This window comes from Pinus tabuliformis, chromosome 9, assembly GCF_031772625.1.
Source record: "Pinus tabuliformis cultivar Carrire ecotype Pingquan chromosome 9, CPIR1, whole genome shotgun sequence".
Classification (NCBI taxonomy): Eukaryota; Viridiplantae; Streptophyta; class Pinopsida; order Pinales; family Pinaceae; genus Pinus; species Pinus tabuliformis.
In genome coordinates this window covers 849,957,763-849,978,751 of record NC_142307.1, presented here as the reverse complement: position 1 = coordinate 849,978,751, position 20,989 = coordinate 849,957,763, and the positions used below count along the sequence as shown (strand labels likewise).

Genomic DNA, 20,989 nt, shown 5'->3' with positions numbered 1-20,989 from the left:
CTTCCTTCAGCGACTTCCTTGATTGAAGGAATTTCAATCCCATGATCTGCTTTACCTTTTCTATTATCATACCATTTGTTGATTTCTGGTAGCATCGGATGTGCTCTAAGTCTCAAAATTTGCAGGGAGGCTTAGACACATGCATTCTCCAATAAAGAGAAATCTTTTTGGGAAATTCCACCCGGAGACGGTTTTATTAAAATAATTAATTATTTTTAATGGGTCCCTAAGTCTAAACTTAGGAAATTAAAATAATTAGTGGGTATTAATCTAACTATAGGTGAAACTTCTAGAAGAAGATGAGGATCAAGCCAAAATGATCTAAGCCATTTATTAGAAGTTAATCCGGGTTGTTGGTTGTCCAACAGAAATATATAAGAACAGGCTTGAGGAGCACTTGGAGAACACATCGAGTAGAGTTCAGAAGATCGAATTTATGAAGCAAAGCAGCTGCGGGTGAGTAATTTGAAGTGAGATTTTGCAGAGAGGGGCAGGGATAGTTCTGGTTGTAGATTTCTCCTGATCCGAGAATACTCAGCAGAGAAGGCGGACAGAGATCCAGGAGAGGCGATGCAGAGCTAGAAGAGGTTGACGCAGAGCCACACAGAGACAGCGTTGTCTGACGCAGAGGCAGCGTAGAGTCTTGAGGAAGTCCGAAAATTTGCTAGGGAATCGATATCAAAAGCCGGAAGTTGGGGTGTGAGACCCGAGAGGTGAAGATCGAAGTTCCTGGGTAGCAAATCGATCAGCATAAGGGGTGACGATGTCCCTAGAGGTTGTGACATTGGGCTGACGCAGTGACTGCGCAGAGGCAACCAAGGGCAGTCCATTCAATGGCTAGATTAGCCAGGATTTCCAATGATAGTGCGAGGTGATCTCACTGATCTCTTTGTCAGTATTATTCTTTGTATTGGATAGCTAGCAGGGCATCTAGAGATTGTATTCAGAATTAATACTGCTTAATAATAAAACCCTTAGTTGTTGCACCGGTTTTCCCGCATTGGGTTTTTCCAAGGACATTTGTCCAAAAACAACTGTGTAGACGTGTTGTATTTCTTTCTTGTTTAGTTTCCTATTTCCGCATTTTATTTAAATGGTGGATGTTGCAGTGTATTAGCTTCAATGTTTACTATAGGAAACAGCAAATAAATTTGTTCAGTAATTAACAAATAGAAGAAACGTAATCAGTTGCTATAGTAGAAATTTGGGCATCCAAATTTTCACACCATCATCCCATGAATTCCACAATTTGGAATTCTTAATGAAACCCTTGCTTCCTTTTGATTGGTGAACCTTGCATAACCTTATTTTCAATGAGTTTTTGATCTGTCCTTTCTTCCATGCAAGATAGTTTGAAGCCCCAACCAATTTGTTGCTTCTTTACAAAAAGACATTTTGACAGATTCAGATGTGGACATAAATGTATTTAATTGATAGGATGCTCCTTCTTTTTGTTGCTTCCTTGATGTTGTTGATGATATAGAGAATAGAAATCTTCTCCTTGATGACGATAGTTTTCTTCAAGAATGATCCTTGATCCCACAGAGAGGGAGATCTCTTTGGATCCTTTGATGGTGATGTCTTTGTTGATGAAGATCAATGATGACTTCTTGATGATGTCTTCAATGGTAAGGACCTTGCTTCAACGAGAGGGAGATCGCCTTAGAATCTTGATGACAACATTCTTGGTCTTGCTTTTCTAGAAAGGAACTTGATGTATAAGTCCTTCAACTTGAGTAAGGTCTTTGAGGTCTCTTGAGATGGCTTGAGGGTTCCAAGACTTCTTTCTAGTGTAGAATTCCTCTAGGGTTTTTGATACTTCTTTAGTAGATCTTGACTTCAAGATGATCTTCTAGATTCGCTTTGATGCCTTCCTCGAGATTTGATCCTTGAGTGTCCCTTGATAAGATGCCCTTCCTCGATTTTGTCACCTTAGCTCTGATTCCATGTTGAGAAATCTAGGGCATCAAGATTAGGTAATTTCTCTATATTGATAACTACTTGTGAATGCTTTTTACTTCAATAGATTAGGATCTTATCTTTAGTTAGATTATTATCATGTTCTTCTTCATCAAACATCTACCAAAGCATAAACAATAAAGAGACAAGAGACACACAATGTAAGCTATCAGCGAGGGCCAAAACCTCTCCCAATTGAGAGGAAAACCCAAAAGAATTCTTCTTCTTATAGAGACTTCAATTGACAAACACCAAGACCAAGACCTAGACCCTTGACAAAATGACCTCTCCAAGACCAAGTCACAAAATCCTTCTTCACTAATTCTCCTTCTTGCACAAGTCAATGCAAGTCAAACTTCTTCCTTTTACTGTACTTCTCGGCTACCCTGAAACTTCGGCCTCTTTTCCACAGATCTGCAATTCATACTACTGCAATTTCTCACGTGTGAGGAGCAAGAACGAGATTGGAGGTGTTTCCTTTCTTCGCTATACTTGGAGACTTCTCTAGATGAACTTGGCTAACAATAAAACTGACTAGGAAACTTTTTAGATGAACCTCTTTTTGACTGGTATGATACCACCGCAGAAACCCTAGCTTTTCTGCCACACGTGTGAGGTTACGAGCCCAAGAACAGTGACAAATACTTCGATCTTTCCTTCCCTCTTAATGTTGGTTATATGGTTATCTTCCTTCACCTTCCTCGCACTTTTTCTTGCTTCAGATTGATCGAAATTGTGTGTCTCCAAATGAAGGTCGAGCTGCCTATTTATAGTAGTCAATGCATCCAAAATGAGCCAACTTGAACATGTGCCTAGGGCGACATGCCTTTCTAGAAACATCTTTAGGCTGACTTCAAGGTGACTTTGTGACAAGGTCTTGGAGAGTCTATGACACAAATAAATTACCTTTTACAATGTGTAACATGCCCAAATGGGTCTCCAAACTTTGACATAGACTTTATGACTTGATGACACAATCCTAAAGGCTCACAAAGGGAGCCATAACTAAAAATAAAATTCCTTGCTCATGAAACCCATGAGACAAGCATTACAATAATAATTTTATTGTTCTTCTTTACATCAATTACATAAAATCTCAATTATACATGTCATTATGAAGACCGAACCTAGTTACACTTTTCAACACATTGTGCTCTGATCTTTTGGAGACATAGAGTTGTTAGTCAAGGCCTCGCTTTGTGACAATGTTGGATGATATGATGCTAAACAGATGGTTTACCAATCTGGCTTTTCTTATGAGAATTCTTCAAATTGAGAATGTCCAAGTACCTTGTATGGATATGAATACCTCCCTAGTTAAGAGGGAGTGTTGAAATATGTAACTAGGTTCGGTCTTCATAATGACATATGTAATCATGATTTTATGTATTTGATGTAATAAGAAAAATAAATTTAGTGTTATTGATCTTGAGGCATGGGTCTCATGCTCAAGGAAAAATTATTTTTAAGTCAAGCTCCCATTGTGAGCTCTTAGGATTGGTCATTAAGTCATAAAGTCAATTGAGTCTTTGTCATGTATGAGAGACCCTTCTTAGGCATGTTACATATTTATTTGAGTTATTGTAAGAGTCAAAAGACCCTCCAAGACCAAGTCCAAGTGCTACTAGCAAGTCGGCCTTCAAATGAAGCAATCAACCTACACCAAGATGACATGTTGGCCTAGGATCAAGACAAGTCAGCTTACAAGCATGGGAAGGAAGCCTATATATAGGGCACTCGGCCTCATTCAAGGAGACAGATCTCACACACCAAGAAGTTCGATAAAAGAAGGAGCATCAATAAGCGAGAAGGAGAAGGGTAAGAGGAAGAGAAGAAGATCGAGTTTTTGGATAGTTTTTGGGCTGAAGTTCCTCACACGTGCGAAGAATATTGGGCATCATTTGTTGCAGTAGAAGCCGAAGTATGACAATCATCTAAGGAGGCCAAAAAACAAGTGAAAGTCAAGCAATCTAGCAAGCCGAGTTGCTATGGAAAAAGCCTCTATCCAAGCGAAGAAGAGAAAAGGGTAAAACCTCCATCTTTCTCCCACATGTGCAGAAACTAGGGTTTCTGCAGTGACCGAAAATTGTAGACAGAAATTGCAGGGGTCGAAAAAGAGGTCAAAGAAGTAGCTGTCACTAGAAGGAAGTTTGACTAAAGAGAAGACTCATTAAGGAGTGGCATAGACTTGGTCTTGGAGGAGTTTTGGTCAAGGGTCTAGGACTTGGAATTCATCAATTGAAGATTCTATAAGAAGAAGAATTCAGTGGGTTTTCCTCTCAAGATTGGAGAGGTTTTGGCCCTGGCTGATAGCCTATATCTTGTGTCCTTTGTCTCATTGTTATTTATGTTTTCATATCTGTTTGATGAAGAGAACACAACAATAATCAAGCTAAAGAAGAATCTAATAATCAAGAAAAATAAAAAGCATTAACAAGCAGTTATCATAAGTATCGAGAAATCACCTATACTGCTGCCCCTAGATTTCTCAACACCAAACACATGAGGAGCTTAAACTACAAGTGGTCAAAGATGCCATCCAAAGCCTAAATTCATTTAGATCATTGAACTTATGGTCTTTCCCCGTTATTCCTCACTTGTCACTTGCTCAACATCATGAGTGGTTGCCCAAGTTTGATGGAAGCAATGGTGATGCCAAAAGACATATGATTGACTTTATATGGGAAGTTAATCTTTGGATGCCTAATCTAGATGATGGTGATCTCTTTATGATGCTCTTTGCATTGTCACTTGAGGGTGTGGCTGGGAACTGATTTGCCAACTGGTAGTAACTGGTCTCCAAGTCTGCCCGTGCAACTACTCTTCCATTCAAAGATTTTGTCCCCTCGATTTTGGGTGTTAAGAGCGGAACTCACCAATCCAAGGCGACGTATAATATTTCAACACCATGCACCTTCAACCCCAGAGATTCATCAGACAATGTCATTATGCCAGACCTGGTTTTGATCTTATTTTTGTATCTGCACTACTTCTCTTTCTATTGACTAATTAGCTATCTCTCTCTGCTCTTTGTATAGTAGTGATAGGAGTTGCTTTTGCACTCCCATTGTTTATTCACATCAATTCTAATTTGGAGTCCCATTGACAAACTTTTTCATGGACATTAATAAGATTTTCTTATCTCATCTGGCAGTCCTTTTAGCATTATGTTAGGAGATGCCTTGGCACTAATGTACCATCTTAGATGCTTTGACCTACATTTATGGTAGTTTGTTGGACATTAACAAAATTACCTTACCTTATTTTATTTTACTTTCAAGGTTGAATCATTCCTTAATTTAAAAAATAAGCAAGCAAGGCTCCTGTTTTCAGGAGGACATGACTGTGTTGTTAGAATGACTTCCTTTAAAATTGTAAAATAATAATTTATTTAGTACTAAGCTGACAAGTATTTACCTGCTGATGAAAAATTCCCCATATTGATCTTGGAGGATACCATAGACCATCCATGCTGCTAGTTGTCGATACATAACCTGATGTCCGTGCCAAAGAAGCCTGAAATTCAACAAAAGAATTAATAATACAGAAAAAACTACTAAGGTCAAAAATATCTATAGAGGTCCTTGTACATAAATTTGTAATATTTATGGATTTGATATGATTCCCATGGAAATGGAATGAAATTAAATATATTATATCCAGGAATGACCACAATAGGTCAATGGGACTAAGAAGAACATTTGATGACAGCAATAAACAATCCCTAGTGCATCTCCTAAGCAGTTCTAAAATCCCAGATTAAGGAAAGAAAGGGTAGACAATAAAATAGGAAAAAGGGAGGGAGGCCAAATGGGTAACCCTATAAAGTAAAAGAGATAATACTCCATGAGAAGAAATCATCCCAGTGACAATCCTCTAATTTTCAGTGTAATTTCTATCAACAAACAGCAACTTTATTTGTTTGTTTCAGAAGGCAATGACATAGAAAACAGATCCAAAGGGTCTTCACATGAGAGAAAAAGACAACTATGTGATGCACAGTAACAAGAAACATATTTGTCATTTGCTGTAAGCAGCATCTTTGAAGTACTAAAGGGAGAAATACAACACGTGAATCTAAAGAAACAACACAATGCAATTAATAAAAAGAGACTCTGCAAAACTCCAATCAAGGATGCCCTTATTCATCAGATCATATAAGTGAGCAGCTAACAACCCTGAACTACATTGCCATTTCAGCATTCATAGACTTCAAAATAAATCTCGATTGCATTTGCACAAGCTATGTGGATCCTCCAATAACTACGCACAACAATGGTCCAAACATTTTCATTATTACAATACCCCATGTACCATGTACATGTTAACACCAAAGTTCCATCATTCGGGTTCAAATCCAAGTTCACCAATGATGAAATTCAACTCAAACTCAAATTTCCCAGTAAGATTTTGAAAAGATTCGCCATTAGGTACATCCATATATATAATTCAAAATATTCCCCAAAAAAAGATGTCATTCCATCATTGTCATTAAACATATAATATGCCCTTATGTCATTATCGCTAAAAGCAATGTCACATATTTGATTATTAAATATGATTATATAATGTATATATTTTATGTGATTTATGATTTATCAGCCACGACCAGGTCAAGCGCACACAAGAACAATCATGACTAGGGTCAACAGTGAATGTTCAATGAAGTCACCATGTCGGTCCAAGGCCATAACTCTAGACGTAAAGATTTCCTTACTCCAACTATATAGTAAAGACCATCATCACCATCACATCAAGGGACCACGGGGAACATTTGCCATTACCAAGCAAATTCACACAAGATCGCATGTTGCAAGGGGGGAAGGTAGTTCAGGAAGGAAAGAATGCCGGGGCTGCCATTACTAGGAAGAAAATCACACGTCGGAAGCGAATTTCTTCTAAAAAGGCAAGGATGACCAAGAAGAGAACGAGGGCATGGCAAAAGAGTAAAAACTTTATCCAAAAAACAGTGAACCCAGTGGACTTTTATCCACGATCTTGAAAAATGCTGAATGAATCTCAAGCATTAGAAATAGCAAACCCTATGAATTAGTTTAACACCAAGTTCATAAAGTATAGCACTGTTTAAATGGAAAAAATTAGTGCTATCAGAGTCTACTGAGTCGTCAGTTTTTGGACAAAACTGATCCAAGTAGTATGTTGAGTTGACCAGAGGTTGAGTTGGCACAAAAATTATGATATGGCCAAAGTCAGAGATGACTCATCTGAGTCTAATAACAATGAATAACCTGTATCTTGGATAGATATTTTAACCTAGTTTTTCACTCTATAAACTCTCAAGTGACCCTATGATGAACAGAGAATAAGCAACAAATTTATTTCATGATTATAGCGAATGTTGTTCCAGATAATATATAGCACGCAAAGGATTCCAAAATATCTGCTATAACAATGAAAAAAGAGAATTTGGACAAGTATCTGTAGGCTCTCAATAGTTTGTGCAAATAATAAATTTGATTACATATCAGAAAGTAGGTGATAATAATTTCTTTGATCAAGCCTGAATTTATTTTTTTATGAAACAAATTTTGTACTAATTCACATTTTTTAATAAAAAAGTCCAGCACTCATCAAGATTTTTGGCAAATTCTATGAAAACATAGTAATAGAAGGCAGGGTGTTATCATGGTAGTTAACCGGACTTACCAGATTCAAACTTCCTAGCCCCATACCCAGATCCAAATCATCAAGGAATCACAGAATCGACAATCTGGATCCAATTATTTAGGATTCAGTCAATTTTCTCGAGGGTTCTGCTTTCTGAGATAGAATCTGTATCTTGTCATTTAGGATTCAGATCCTAAGTTCGGATTTGGTTCCAATGTTAGGGGGAACAGTTACCATTGGAGGGACCAATTCCTAAAGGTCAAGAATTGGTTCCTCCAATGGGAACCAATCCCTATCATTACCTTTGAACTCAAGTAAAGACACCACATAAAAATGATAAAATTCAGTAAAAGAAAGGCCTCTAGAAGGTCCCACACGTTGCTGACTTAGCTAATGAGAGCTAAAGGAAGCCTAGTATTGCAACCCATGCATTGTATGAGAACATTGAGAGGAATCTGTCCATGCAGCGAGCGACCAAGTTTTGGTGGTTTCCATTGCATAATAATCAACCAAGGGTTTCAATTTCCAAGGCCAAGCACTAGCAGCAATCCACCAAAGGCAAACAGGCAGCACTACGGAGCAATTGGATTAAGGAAAGTTTTACGTGTCTTCACTGTTTTAGTTAGAACATAGGTCATAGGTAGCTTGTTGTTTTATATGCTTGTTTTCATACACAGCAAACGTGTTTGCCATGTGCTACTTGTTGAAATATGTAACTAGGTTCGGTCTTCATAATGACATATGTAATCATGATTTTATATATTTAATCATTAATGAAAAGAGAAAAACTTATCTTTAGGTCAAGCACCCATTGAGTGCTTCTAGGTTTGTCATAAAGTCAATTGAGTCATTGTCATGTATTGAAGACCCATTTGGGCATGTTACATATTGTAAAGAAAATTTATTCGAGTCAAAAGACCCTCCAAGACCTTGTCATGGCGCAAAGATCAATTCGGCTTACATGAAAGGACAAACCGGCCTAAAGATAGCAATCCGTACCCCTCAAAAGCCTATAAATAAGAAGGAACTCAACCTCATCTGGACACACTCTCAAGCAAGTTCGATCTCCTCAAGATAGACGCTGGAAAAGGACGAAGAAGCAAAAGAAAAGCAAGATTGAAGTTTTGGGCCTCTCTCTCTCTTTCTCTCTCGTGTTAGAGTTTCCACATTTGTTGGGCAAGTCAAAGTGCTGGAAAACTATTGGGTCAAAGTTTCATAAGAATTTGCTGGGTAGATTGAAGTTGCAGAAGAATTTGCTGGGAAGGTCATAGTTGCAAAAGAATTTTTTGGGTAGGTCGAAGTTGCAGAAGAATTTGTTGAGCAGGCCGAAGTTGTAGAAGAATTTGCTGGGCAAGTCGAAATTGCAAAAGAATCTGTTGGGAAGTCGAAATTGCAGAAGTTGTTTGAAAGCGTTGACTCGGTCTTGGGAGTCTTGGTCAAGGGTCATAGGTCTTGGAATTCATCAATTGAATGTCTATAAGAAGAGAAGAATTCTTGTGGGTTTTCCTCTCAATTGCGCAGGTTTTGGCCCTGGCTGATCGCCTATATCTTGTGTCCTTTGTCTTATTGTTCTTTATGGTTTGGTAGTTGTTTGATGAAGAGAATACTAATAATAATCAAGCGAAAGAATAAAGCTAATCAAGTTAAGTAAAAATACATCACAAGAAGTTATCAAGTTAAGAGAAATCATCTACTCTAGTTGCCCCTAGATTTCTCAACATGGTATCAGAGCTAAGGTGACAAGACAAGGAAAGGCAACTTAAAGGACACTTAAGGGCCAAAGCACTAGAAGATCATCAAGAGCATCAAGCATCAAGAAGGACCATTCATCTCAAGGATAATCACATATCAAAAGGAAGAAGACCTCAAAACCCTAGCTTATCAAAAGAAGGGTTTCTCACTTGAAGCATTGTTGGAAAACTTGCACATCATCATCAAAGAAGATCTCAAGGACCCTACCTAGAAGAACTACTCATTAAAGCATTCTTGGGAAGTTTACAATCTTCAAAGGAAAGAAGACCTTAAGGACCCGTCATCCACTCAATCAAAGAAAGACCCTACATTTGAAGTATCTTGAGAAGGCCACCACACTCTACACTATACATCCAAGGAAAGCAAGAAGAAGCGTAGTCATCATCATCAAGGAATCAAGGTGATCTCCCTCTCGTTGAAGGATCACTTTTGAAGGAAGACATCTTCTATCATCATCAAAATCAAGAAGGCATCAAGTTGAAGATATTAACGTCAAGGAGCATCTTCACTTGTCAAGTAAGTATCTTTATATATATATGTCTAAATCTGTTAAAATAACTTCATTTTGCAAGGCAAGCAACAAATTGGTTGGGTCATCAAACTTTCTTGCATGAAAGAAGAGGATAGATTTGATCCTCATAGAGAATGAAGTCGTTGAACATGTTAAGGGTAAAATCACTAAACCTTCAAAGGAAGATGGAATAGCCTCATACTGTATGAAGGTATCAAAAATAAGAGACCAACTACAAGAGTTGGGAGAAATAATATTCGACAAAAAAATGACCACCATAGTGTTCAACGAACTTCTAGAGGAATGGGGCAACTTCACATCTACCATCTTTGGAAAGAAGGAAACCACCCCATTTAGTGAACTTTGGTCATTATGAAAAATTGAAGAAACAAGGTTTAAGGCAAAAATTGACGTGGTATCAAACAAAGAAGTCCAAGCATTTGCTACCATGGCTAAGAAAAAGAAAAGGAAAGTTTGGGAAGTTTGGTCCTCGAAGAAAGAAGAAGAATATGGCAAAGATCCAATGTTATGGCTGTCAAAAATATGGGTACTACAAGAGAGATTGTCCAAAGTTCAAGAAAGACAACAAGAGGAAAGAAAGAAATGAGGCTCATCTCACTGAAGAAGTGAAGGAACCTGATGAGAAGAAATCCAAAGGGATAAATCTTCACTATTAGGGTTTCTCGTGTACATAGCAAGGAGAAGTGGAAGGTGAAAAGACCTCCACCATAGCAGTCAAGATGAGAAGCATTATGATGAGATGCATCTTAGTAGAAGATGACGTCATATTAGAAGCATACAATTAAAGAAAGAGCTTGAGAAATCCTTATTAAAGCTTGAAAGATAGCTGAAGTAGAAGTCTACATAGTTGTAGTATCCAGCACAGTGGGACGTAGCTCTTGGTAACCTCATTGAAAGCATAAGTAGTACTTATGGTTAGAAGAAAGTCATCTAGTTTAGAGCTCATCATACATCATTGAGAAGAGGCATTTGCAGGATGAGGATAATCAAGATCCTCCGTTGGAATCTTCATTCGAAGGTTCATCTCTTGGAAGAAGCAAGTGCCTCACTAAGAATTCCACCTTGTATGGGATTCATTGTTTGGAAGAATGATGGTATGATGACAAAGGAATGCAGCATGTCAAGATGGTTGAAGTACTCTCAATCAAGGAAAGGAAGTTGTTGAAGGAAGCCTAGATGACCAAAAGAAGGAAAGAGGTATGTATGCATGTATTTAATTAAGTCATGTTGTCATATGGTTGCATGGGTAAATGTTCTATCTCATGAGCATGATCAAAGAAAAGGGATCTCCTCCTTTGGAAAGATGCATGAAGGCATGGTTCACATATTGACTAGATGAAATCAACATAATATGTCCTCATATGGAATATGAGGTGGTTGACAAAGATGAAGGAACTATGGATGAAAGTTCCTGGGGAGCAATATGTGAAGAAAGAAAGAAGAGATTGTGAAAGATGCAACTATGAGCACATAGAAAAGGAAATCAACATCCGATGACTAGGAGAATTGACCATGACATCTCCATGGAAAAGGTATGAAGACTCTGATGAAGTCTGGAAAGAAAGAAGACCCTTGACATTGAATATCTTGGAGATGTGTCAATATGTATGCAGGATGTTGATGTTGCTACAAGCAAATGTCATGATGAAGGGCCATCACAAAAGGTAACTTTGATTTGATGTTCATTTTTTTATTTTTGAACAACATCTAGATGGGTTGATATAGGGCTACCGAAAGAGAGTTGTAGATGTCACCTACAACTAGCACTCATGTGGTTGGATAAAAGATCCTAAAGGAAACATGACTTGGAAGAGGTAGTTGTATGAAGAAAAGCCAGATATGGATTAGAAGACCACTTTCCAATGAAGAAAAAGGATGACATGACTGACATAGTTCATGAAGGAAAGTGATAGATGGTTGATGCCCTACAAAAAAGTCCCAAAAGATGAAAGCTCCATAATGATAAAGATGAAATTCATGACATCGAAAGGAGGAGCTCTTCAAGCAGCTGAAGGTACCATGATCTCCACTGAAGAACAAGTGAGCTGCTGAAAAAAAGTCCCTAGTTAAGAGGGAGCTTGGACAAGTCCCTAGTTAAGAGGGAGCTTGGGTAAAGGAATGGGTTGGTCATCCCTGGTTTAGAGGGAGTGACAGATATGGTTCTCTACTTCATGTGTCATGCACTAGACCAGGACTAACAGTCATAAGTCTTAGTGAAGGCCATGAGGAGAGATAGACACATCATTCTTGTCTTCACTTTGGAAGAAAGAATGGAGGATTGGGTAAACATTTGGCATCTGATACTCTTTGAGAATGAGGTAGGCATCCAAGATAAGAGTAGTCGTAGAGGACCGATATTATTTGAGGACTGAGAATCCAAGATAAGAATAGTCCTGGGAGGACATACCCTGTGAACACCCGGGTGGGGTATGTTCCTTGAGAGACAATGATGATGGCGTCTATCAATCATTGGTCTCGCCAGCATTGTGCTCTGATCTTGTGCAGAGATAGAGTTATTAGTCAAGGCCTTGCCATGTGAAAATGTTGGTTGATATGATGCTAAACAGATAGGTTACCAATCCGACTCTTCTTATGAGAATTCTTCAGAATGAGAATGTCGAAGTACCTTGTATGGATTATGAATACCTCCTTAGTTAAGAGGGAATGTTGAAATACGTAACTAGGTTCGGTCTTCATAATGACATATGTAATCATGATTTTATATATTTAATGAAAAGAGAAAAATAAATTTATTATTGTTATTCTTGAGGCATGGGTTTCATGCTCAAGAGAAATTTATTTTTAGGTCAAGCACCCATTGAGTGCTTCTAGGTTTGTCATAGAGTCAATTGAGTCATTGTCATGTATTGAAGACCCATTTGGGCATGTTACATATTGTAAAGAAAATTTATTTGAGTCAAAGTTGAGTCAAAAGACCCTCCAAGACCTCGTCATGGTGCAAAGATCAAGTCAGCCTACATGAAGGGACAAGTCGGCCTAAAGATAGCAATTCGTACCCCTCAAAAACCTATAAATAAGAAGGAACTCAACCTCATTTGGACACACTCTCAAGCAAGTTCGATCTCCTCAAGATAGAAGCTGGAAAAGGGCGAAGAAGTAGAAGAAAAGCAAGATCGAGGTGTTGGGCCTCTCTCTCTCCCTCATGTCAGGGCTCCTACAGTTGTTGGGCAAGTCAAAGTGTTGGAAAACTATTGGGTCGAAGTTACAAAAGAATTTGTTGGGTAAATCGAAGTTGCAAAAGAATTTGCTGGGAAGGTCAAAGTTGCAGAAGAATTTGTTGCGCAGGTCGAAGTTGCAGAAGAATTTGTTGCGCAGGTCAAAATTGCATAAGAATTTGCTAGCCAAGTCGAAGTTGCAGAAGAATTTGTAGGGCAGGTCGAAGTTGCAAAAGAATTCGCTGGACAAGTCGAAATCACAGAAGAATTTGCTAGGAAGTTGAAATTGCAAAAGTTTTTGGAAAGCATTGACTCGGTCTTGGAGGGTCTTGGTCAAGGGTCATAGGTCTTGGAATTCATCAATTGAAGGTCTATAAGAAGAGAAGAATTCTTGTGGGTTTTCCTCTCAGTTGGAGAGGTTTTGGCCCTGGCTGATCGCCTATATCTTGTGTTCTTTGTCTTATTGTTCTTTATGGTTTGTTAGCTATTTGATGAAGAGAATACTAATAATAATCAAGCGAAAGAAGAAAGCTAATCAAGTTAAGTAAAATTACATCACAAGGCTATCAAGTTAAGAGAAATCATCTACTCTAGTTTCCCCTAGATTTCTCAACACTACGAATCAAACTAGCACTGCAGATCAAAAATCCAAGATCAATGCTAGCTAGTGGGAACTCAAGAGGGATACCAATGTCACCACACAACTCTTTTCTCACTTAAGACCAGCTCTCCTTCAATACAAGGGAGTTGTCCCGAGGATAGATTTACTAAGACTTAGGAAATAAGGTTCAATGGTCAAATGAACAGTGGTCTTAGTAAAACAACTTCCTTTTTGAGTTTATAAAGTTGGTATTAATGGTGGTTGATGGTGCAAAACTAGTGCAAAGATAGCATATGGAGTCATAGAGTGACAAAGAGAGATGCAAGTGGGTGGTGAATGATTGTGATCATCACCATTACAAACATGCAGAAAATCACAAGTGTTTGCAGAATTATATGGCTGAAAATAGATGAGTAAAGCCCTTTCCAAAGACAACCTTGTATGCACACACAACACAATATAGTGTGATCTTACGACTAGCTGAAAATCAATGTGAAACCTTTCACAGAAATGGCAAATCCAAAGAGACATCAACTAGAAGGTAAAAACAGCAAAGACTTTAAATAGGATGCACCTCATCCAAAGTTCCTTCCTCAACCTCTGGCTACCCTACTTGAGATCTTTATTATAGCAGAATTAAGTGCATACTCCAGCAACATAAAGCGACATAAAATTGAAGGATAGACAGCCACACATGGATGAAACTCCACAATCACATAGCTCCAAAAAAGATCCTCAATAAAAGCTAAGTCAAAAGGGCATAATGTCTCCTCCAACCATCAACACCCATTACAACAGGATGAGCTCATATTAAATAGATGAAGAGCTCAAAACACCCTCCATTAAAATAGCAATATCCAATGCAAAACCCTGTATCTATGCTATGGAGGAGTAAACTAACAATATCCTCCAACTAAATCACGACAATTCAAAAACCCTAAACAATGAAATATTATTAAATGGCTCAAGTAATAAGCTGCCACATCCATATCTTGTTCAAAACCTCTTAGGGGGTTTGACCATGCAGAAGATTCCAATAGGACCACATATAAACCTCCATGCAAGAGATTCAAATAGGGTTGTTGCCTCAAAATCTAGCAGGTTGCAACAATGAGGTAGATTGCCATTGTCACCTAAGCAATCTTCCTCCTGCTCTATAGTATGATTTCACTCAAAAGGGAGGCTTCCCAGTGATCACCTGAAGGGATGTTCTAGGTTATAGGGTTCAATGGTGATATAAATATTACCACCAACACTCATACACAATTGCCCTGGATCAATTCGGCCCTAGATAAATTCCCTAGTGGCTTACCTTAAAAGGCTTAGAAAATAGACAAGAAGGAAAAATATTAAGGTTTTCAAATTCTTTGATCAACACAAAGGTTGCCAATGCCTAGTCATACTTGGGTGATGGAGTCTTTAGGGCTACTTCAAGAGATAAAGGACAAATGCTTGGAGTAAGGGGAGAAAGTTCTTGTTTCCAGTTATATATGTTGAAATTCCAATGCAAGGCAGAATTTCTAAACATGATAATTACTTGTTAAGTCATTTAGTGTTCTTTTCTTTTTCCTTTCTTATAAATCAAGCAATTACCATTTAAAATAAGAAAATAGAGATCATAATGCACAAGAGACAAGAGACACCAGAAATTAGGCTGCAAGCCAAGGGAAAACCCAACAACAATCCTTCTCTTATAGAATCAGATTAAAATGAGATATCCAAGACCAAGACTGGCACCAAAATGTCAAGTCAAACCCTCCTCCAAGTCACCTCCAATATCAAAGTCAACGATGGTCAAACTATCCCAAATTTGGTCAACTCCTGAAATTTCGACCCATGAAATTTCGGGCCTGCAATATCACAGAAAAATTCGTCCTTCAATTCTGAATTCATTCAAGCAAAAATTATCTCTTCTTTTACTTCAATTCTCTCTCCTTTGACTTCTGGTTTTTGTCCTCCTTCGCATGCTTCAGATGTGTTTCTTCTGTGTGAACGAATGAGCTCTCAAATGAGTCGAAGTGCCTCTTATAGTTGTCCAAGAGGTTGGAATAGGTGACTCTTGGCAGCCCAAGCTGACTTGCTCCCAAGGAGGGCTGACATGACAACTTTTGGTGGACTTTCACTCAATATAAAAAATTCCTTTTCTTTTCTTTACAAAAGTCTAAATGGCACTTGACTCAAATATATTTTCTTTCTGACTCTTTGACTCTACAAGCATGAAGAACATGCTTTGACCAAAATAAAATAATAATAATAAATATGTCAACGATAAAAATTATATTTTAATACATTATGAAGACCAACACTAGTTACATTTTCAACAATATAAACCCTAATTATCTTTTTTGTAAGGGGAGAAATTAAATAGGAGAGGCACACAAGGAGATCTCCTATGGTTTTCAAGGAAGAGATATTCAACATGCAAAAATTATCCAATATTTTCCATAAACAAATTGCATTTAGTCATGGAGAATAGAAAAACCCTAGCAATAATTAATTACATGTAAAACAATAAAAAAATTGCAATAAACTTACAAGTCTTCCATGAAAAAGACTTATTCAATCCCAAAAATACATCTCCAAGACATAAGCCAATCTCCAACAGCAAGAGTTGTTGATTTTTCATAGGATCTTCTAACTGATAATTGCTTCTTATGATTTCTTACATTAATCTTCTCTTGCATTCAAATTCAACATAATACAGAGAAAATCTTCAACAGTAGAACAAAATTGATAGTAGGATCATAAAGAGATAACCAAACAAGAAACACAAGTATTTACCCTGGGAAAACCCACTTGGGGGAAACCCCAGCAACCTTTTCCTTAGAGAAATTATTCAAGTCAATAGAGATACATCTAAGTCAAACATAAAGTCAAATTGACAGCCCTAGTCAAACTGCCCACTAGACAAGTCAATCTGTTGCCCAACAAATTCGGCCTAGTCTACTCTAGTAGGGCCGAATTTCGGCCTTCTTCTTCACCCAGGAAAACTCAGTTTTGCTGCCTAGATAAGCCCAGAAACTCTACCATAGATTCGTTCTTTCTCTACCTTGGATTCGTCCTATTATGTGTCTCAGATCTGCCCTATCTTTCTGCCTCAGGAGATCCGAATTGCTTGCTTGAGGGGGACAAAACCTTTATATAGTGTTCTAGTGAACCAAATGGGTGTGACCATAGGGGCAAGCCAAACTAACTTCATGGACAGTTGACTTTATGTTTTGGAGCTAAAAATTCAATCTTATAAATTCAAAATTTTCTCTTTTGAATCCGACATGAAGAACATGTCTTATATTAATCATTATATGTATTTCAAGGACTAAAATGACATGAAGAACATGTCTTACATAATTCAAGGGCTAAATTATTAATTATGAAGACCGACCATAGCTACAAAATTCAACACTCCCTCTTAGCTAGGGAGGTATTCATAATGATTATCCAGATGTTCTCTTGTTGACAAATTTCTCTAAGAAAAGGTTATAAAAATTCATCATCAATAGCACCATTTAATTACATCATCAGCAACTCTAACTCATGGTAAATCAATAGCATCAACTAGTTACCATAATTCCGGTCGGTAACTCTGACCTATGGTGCACAATAATCTTGGTCGGTACTCCTGACACATGGTACATCATTAGCATCAACTAGTCACCATAATTTCGGTCCCTCTGACACATGTTGAAAAATGTATCTAGTGTCGGTCTTCATAATTGTGCTTGAGTCATGATGTAATGTATTTGTCAAAAGAAAGAAAAGAAAAATTTATTATAAAAGAAATTGACTAATTAAAGTGTGGGTTTCATGCTTGGGTCAATGATTTTTAGGTCAAAGCCTCCATTGAAGGCTTCTAAATCTTGTCTTGAGTCAATAGAGTCATTGTCAATTTTGTTAGACCCTTCTTGGGCTTTTGTATCATGTAAAAAGAATTATTTTTGAGTCAAAAAGGTCATTTGTCACCTCCACACCAAGTCGGTCTGGATTAGGGCTATTTGACCCAACAGAAAGGCTATATATAGAGATGCAGCTCGACCTATTTGAAGCACTCACTAAACAAGTTCGATCTACAAGAAGAAGCAGAAAAGAGAGCAAAGTTGCAGAAGAAGGAAAGAAGAAGCTAGGAAGACCTATATCGAGTTCTTGGGCAATCTATCTCTCACACGTGCCAAGTTTCTGAGTTGTTGCTAGGGCCGAAATTCTGAATCTACTCCAGGGCCAAAATTCTGAATCTACTACAGGCCTGAAAATTTGTAGCTAGGGGTTGAAATTCTGGATTGAAGTTGCATTTGAAAAGATGACACTTGGAAACTTTGACAAAGATCATCTACTAGAAGGAAAGGTTGACTTGGTAACTGGAGGAGGTCTGTGTCTAGGTCTGCAGGGTCTTGGATTGTCTCATCGTGATTTACTAGTGAAAGAGTTGGACTGGGTTTTTGTTAAAATTGACAACTAGGGCCAAACTCCATGTGGATCATCTTATTTATGGCAGCTAATATTTTTCTTGGATCCCTCTCATTGAGAGGTGGAGGATTGATCTAAAGATCATTCGATTCAAATAAGTATTCATGGAGTTATGAATTTATTTGTGTTATAAGACAATTCAACAAGGTCGGCCAGCAACCAAACTGCCCCCACTTGTGCTCAACGTTTTAGTATAAATACAGGTAGCCTTCAAGTCATTTACACACACTCACACTCTTGTGATCTCTCTCTTCATTCTGTTTTGGGTTTTGATGAAGGAGAGATCTAGAGGGAGTGCCCTAGGCTCTACGCTGCCCTAATGAAGAAGCCCTAACCAGCCTTAACACAGTCATGGAGGAGACTTCTATAGCGCAGCAAGGAGAAGTTCTAACTGCCCTAAACGCAGGTCTAGAAGAGACCCTAATCTGCTACCCTAGAGAGGAGATCTAGCCCTAGCTGCAGATCTAAATGGAGTCATAGCCACAGTTACAAACAAGCCCTAGCCACAGTCATGATAAAAGCCCTAGCTGCAGGTGGAGAGGAGACTCAGCCGCAGATGAAGAAGAGCTCTAGCAACAGTTAAGGAAGAGGTCTGGCCGCAGTTAAAGGAGGCCTAAATCCGCAGTAAAGAGAGGCCAGATTCACAGCAATTGAGGAGACCTATACGCAGCTAGAAGAGGAGGCCTAATCTACAGTCAAGAGGAGCTCCAATACGCTATCAAAAGGAAGTCCTAATCCGCTGTAAAGTGTAGCCAAAATCTGCAGCAGAAAAGGAGACCTAGCCACGTAAGAAGGACCCTTATCATAAGCATGAAGAAGCATGGAAATCTATGTGTGTTGTAGGTGACAGCATGTTAAATAAGACAGTTACAAAGCATGAGTTGAGGACTGTTACCAAGGCTGGGAATTCGTTGTCATAAGGAGAAGCAGTGCATTGTAGAAGTCTGCTCTCTAGGCCGAGTTTGTTGGACAGTAGGCCAAGTTTAGGGGTGCAAGGTCAGAACCTTAATCTAAGTTCTAGATGGATAGTTTGTGTGGGCAACTATCTTCAATATAAGGTTATGACTGTGTTGTATGTTATCTTGTGAACACATGACAGTGATATCTTCAGTCTGATGTATGGCATGTCAGATATATACATGTTGTAATGAATGGACAGAGATTCAGTGATGATTGATCAGAGATCCTAGTGTTTAATAATGTTCTTACTACAGTAGTATTTGGGTTTATGACTATATGAAACAACAGTGCCATGATGCCATATCCTGTGATGTCAAGTGAAGGACAGTCTTGTGGAAGGCAGTGACAGCCTTCCCTTAGAGGACAATTGCAAACAACTCTGGGCAGATTTTGTGACTGTTAGTTGACTGCACTTTGGACTTGTTGAAGGAGTCTAGTTGCTCTGCTAGGCTGTAAGCCATAGCAAGCAGCTAAGACTGGTGAGTGTAAATGGTTGCAGCATATTGGATGCAGTGATGGATGCAGCATGATGGGTGCAGCATTGGGTGCAGCTCAGTGATGGGAGCAGCACAGTGATGAGAGCAGCTCAGTGATTGGGAGCAGCACAGTGATAGGTGCAGCAGTATGAAGTGTACAACATGGTCATGAGGTTCAGCATTGTGATGATGGGTGCAGCATGGTGCAGCACGGTGAGGTGCAACATGATGACGAGATGCAGCACAATGATAGGTGAAGGAGTCACCTTGGAGAATCAGTTGAAGTAGCATGTCTTCAACTAATCTCATGTATCTTCTTCTTAAGAGATGATCTATGCTCTTATCTAGATAAGTCAAAGTGTTGACTTCTGTTGTAAATGTACTATCTCTCTCTCTCTCTCTATATTGAACTATTCAAGAACATATAAGAAGAATTGATCAAGGGTTTCCCCACATTGGGTTTTGTCCCTGGCTAGTGCCACATCTTGTGTCCTCTTGTCTTGGCTTGTCTTCTACGATTTATGTTTATGTTCTATCTGCAGTTTACTTTAATGCTGATGTGATTGCTAATCTGGAAAAGATATTGAGCTAACTGTGAAAATTTAAATAAATTGCTCTAAGCATAGAACATACCTAAAATTAATAGTTTTCCCCTAGAGAGGGGTTTTGCCCTAGCTGAGTGCCTACATCTTGTGTCCCTTGTTGTGATCTTCGTTATTTGGCATTTGTCTTGATGAAAGAAATATAATAAATTGAAAGAAGAACTAATAAGAAGAAAAGAGCAATCACATGAAAATGTCAAAGTCTAAGAGAAATTTACCTAAAGAACCTAATCTATATGATGCCTTAGACTTTTCAACATGTTATTAGAGCAAGGTTTGTTTGTGCAAGGGCGGAAAGAAGGTCAGCAAGGCTATACGACAACATCAAACCAAAATTTTGGGTTCATCAAGAAGCCCTAGTCATTGTGTTAAGGTTGCAGGTCTGAAGAGAAAAGACCAAGGCTCAAAGCCCTGTTCTGAGCAACGAAGGGCTAGTCCAATAACCTATACAAGGTCGAGTATCTTAACAAAAAGAACGCAGTTCTAAACTTAATCCATGATATCTGAAATCACCTTTGAAGTGATAAAAATTCTCTGTAATCCAAACCCTAGAATGTTGTATGGGTGGCTGAAAAACAAAGTGTATCATATTAAAGAGTTTCAAGTATTTCATAGGTTTGAATAAGTGAGGAAATAAAGCCCTCCCAAAGCCGAAATCATTGAAGAAAAGAACGTAGTTTTGTGTACATTTGTCATGATCTGAATTTTGGATGTGAATTCTGCAATTTCTCAAAAATTCTAGCATTTTGGTATATTCAAAATCAAAAATGATTTAAACAGGAAGCCAAGGTACCTATTACAAAGTTCTGGGCACAAATATTTGTTGAAAGGTCTAGCGTGAA

At 38.3% G+C, this 20,989-nt stretch overlaps 1 protein-coding gene across 1 annotated transcript in view; it reads right to left on the bottom strand.

The window, feature by feature from the left end:
* The window catches only part of LOC149151455 (gamma-tubulin complex component 4-like), a 447,891-nt gene that overhangs the window by 349,189 nt on the left and 77,713 nt on the right, over window positions 1–20,989 (bottom strand). Inside the window, exon 4 of the mRNA XM_089443163.1 lies at window positions 5,377–5,475. Coding sequence (XP_089299289.1) covers window positions 5,377–5,475 — 99 coding nt within the window. The remainder of the gene's footprint in view (window positions 1–5,376; window positions 5,476–20,989) is intronic.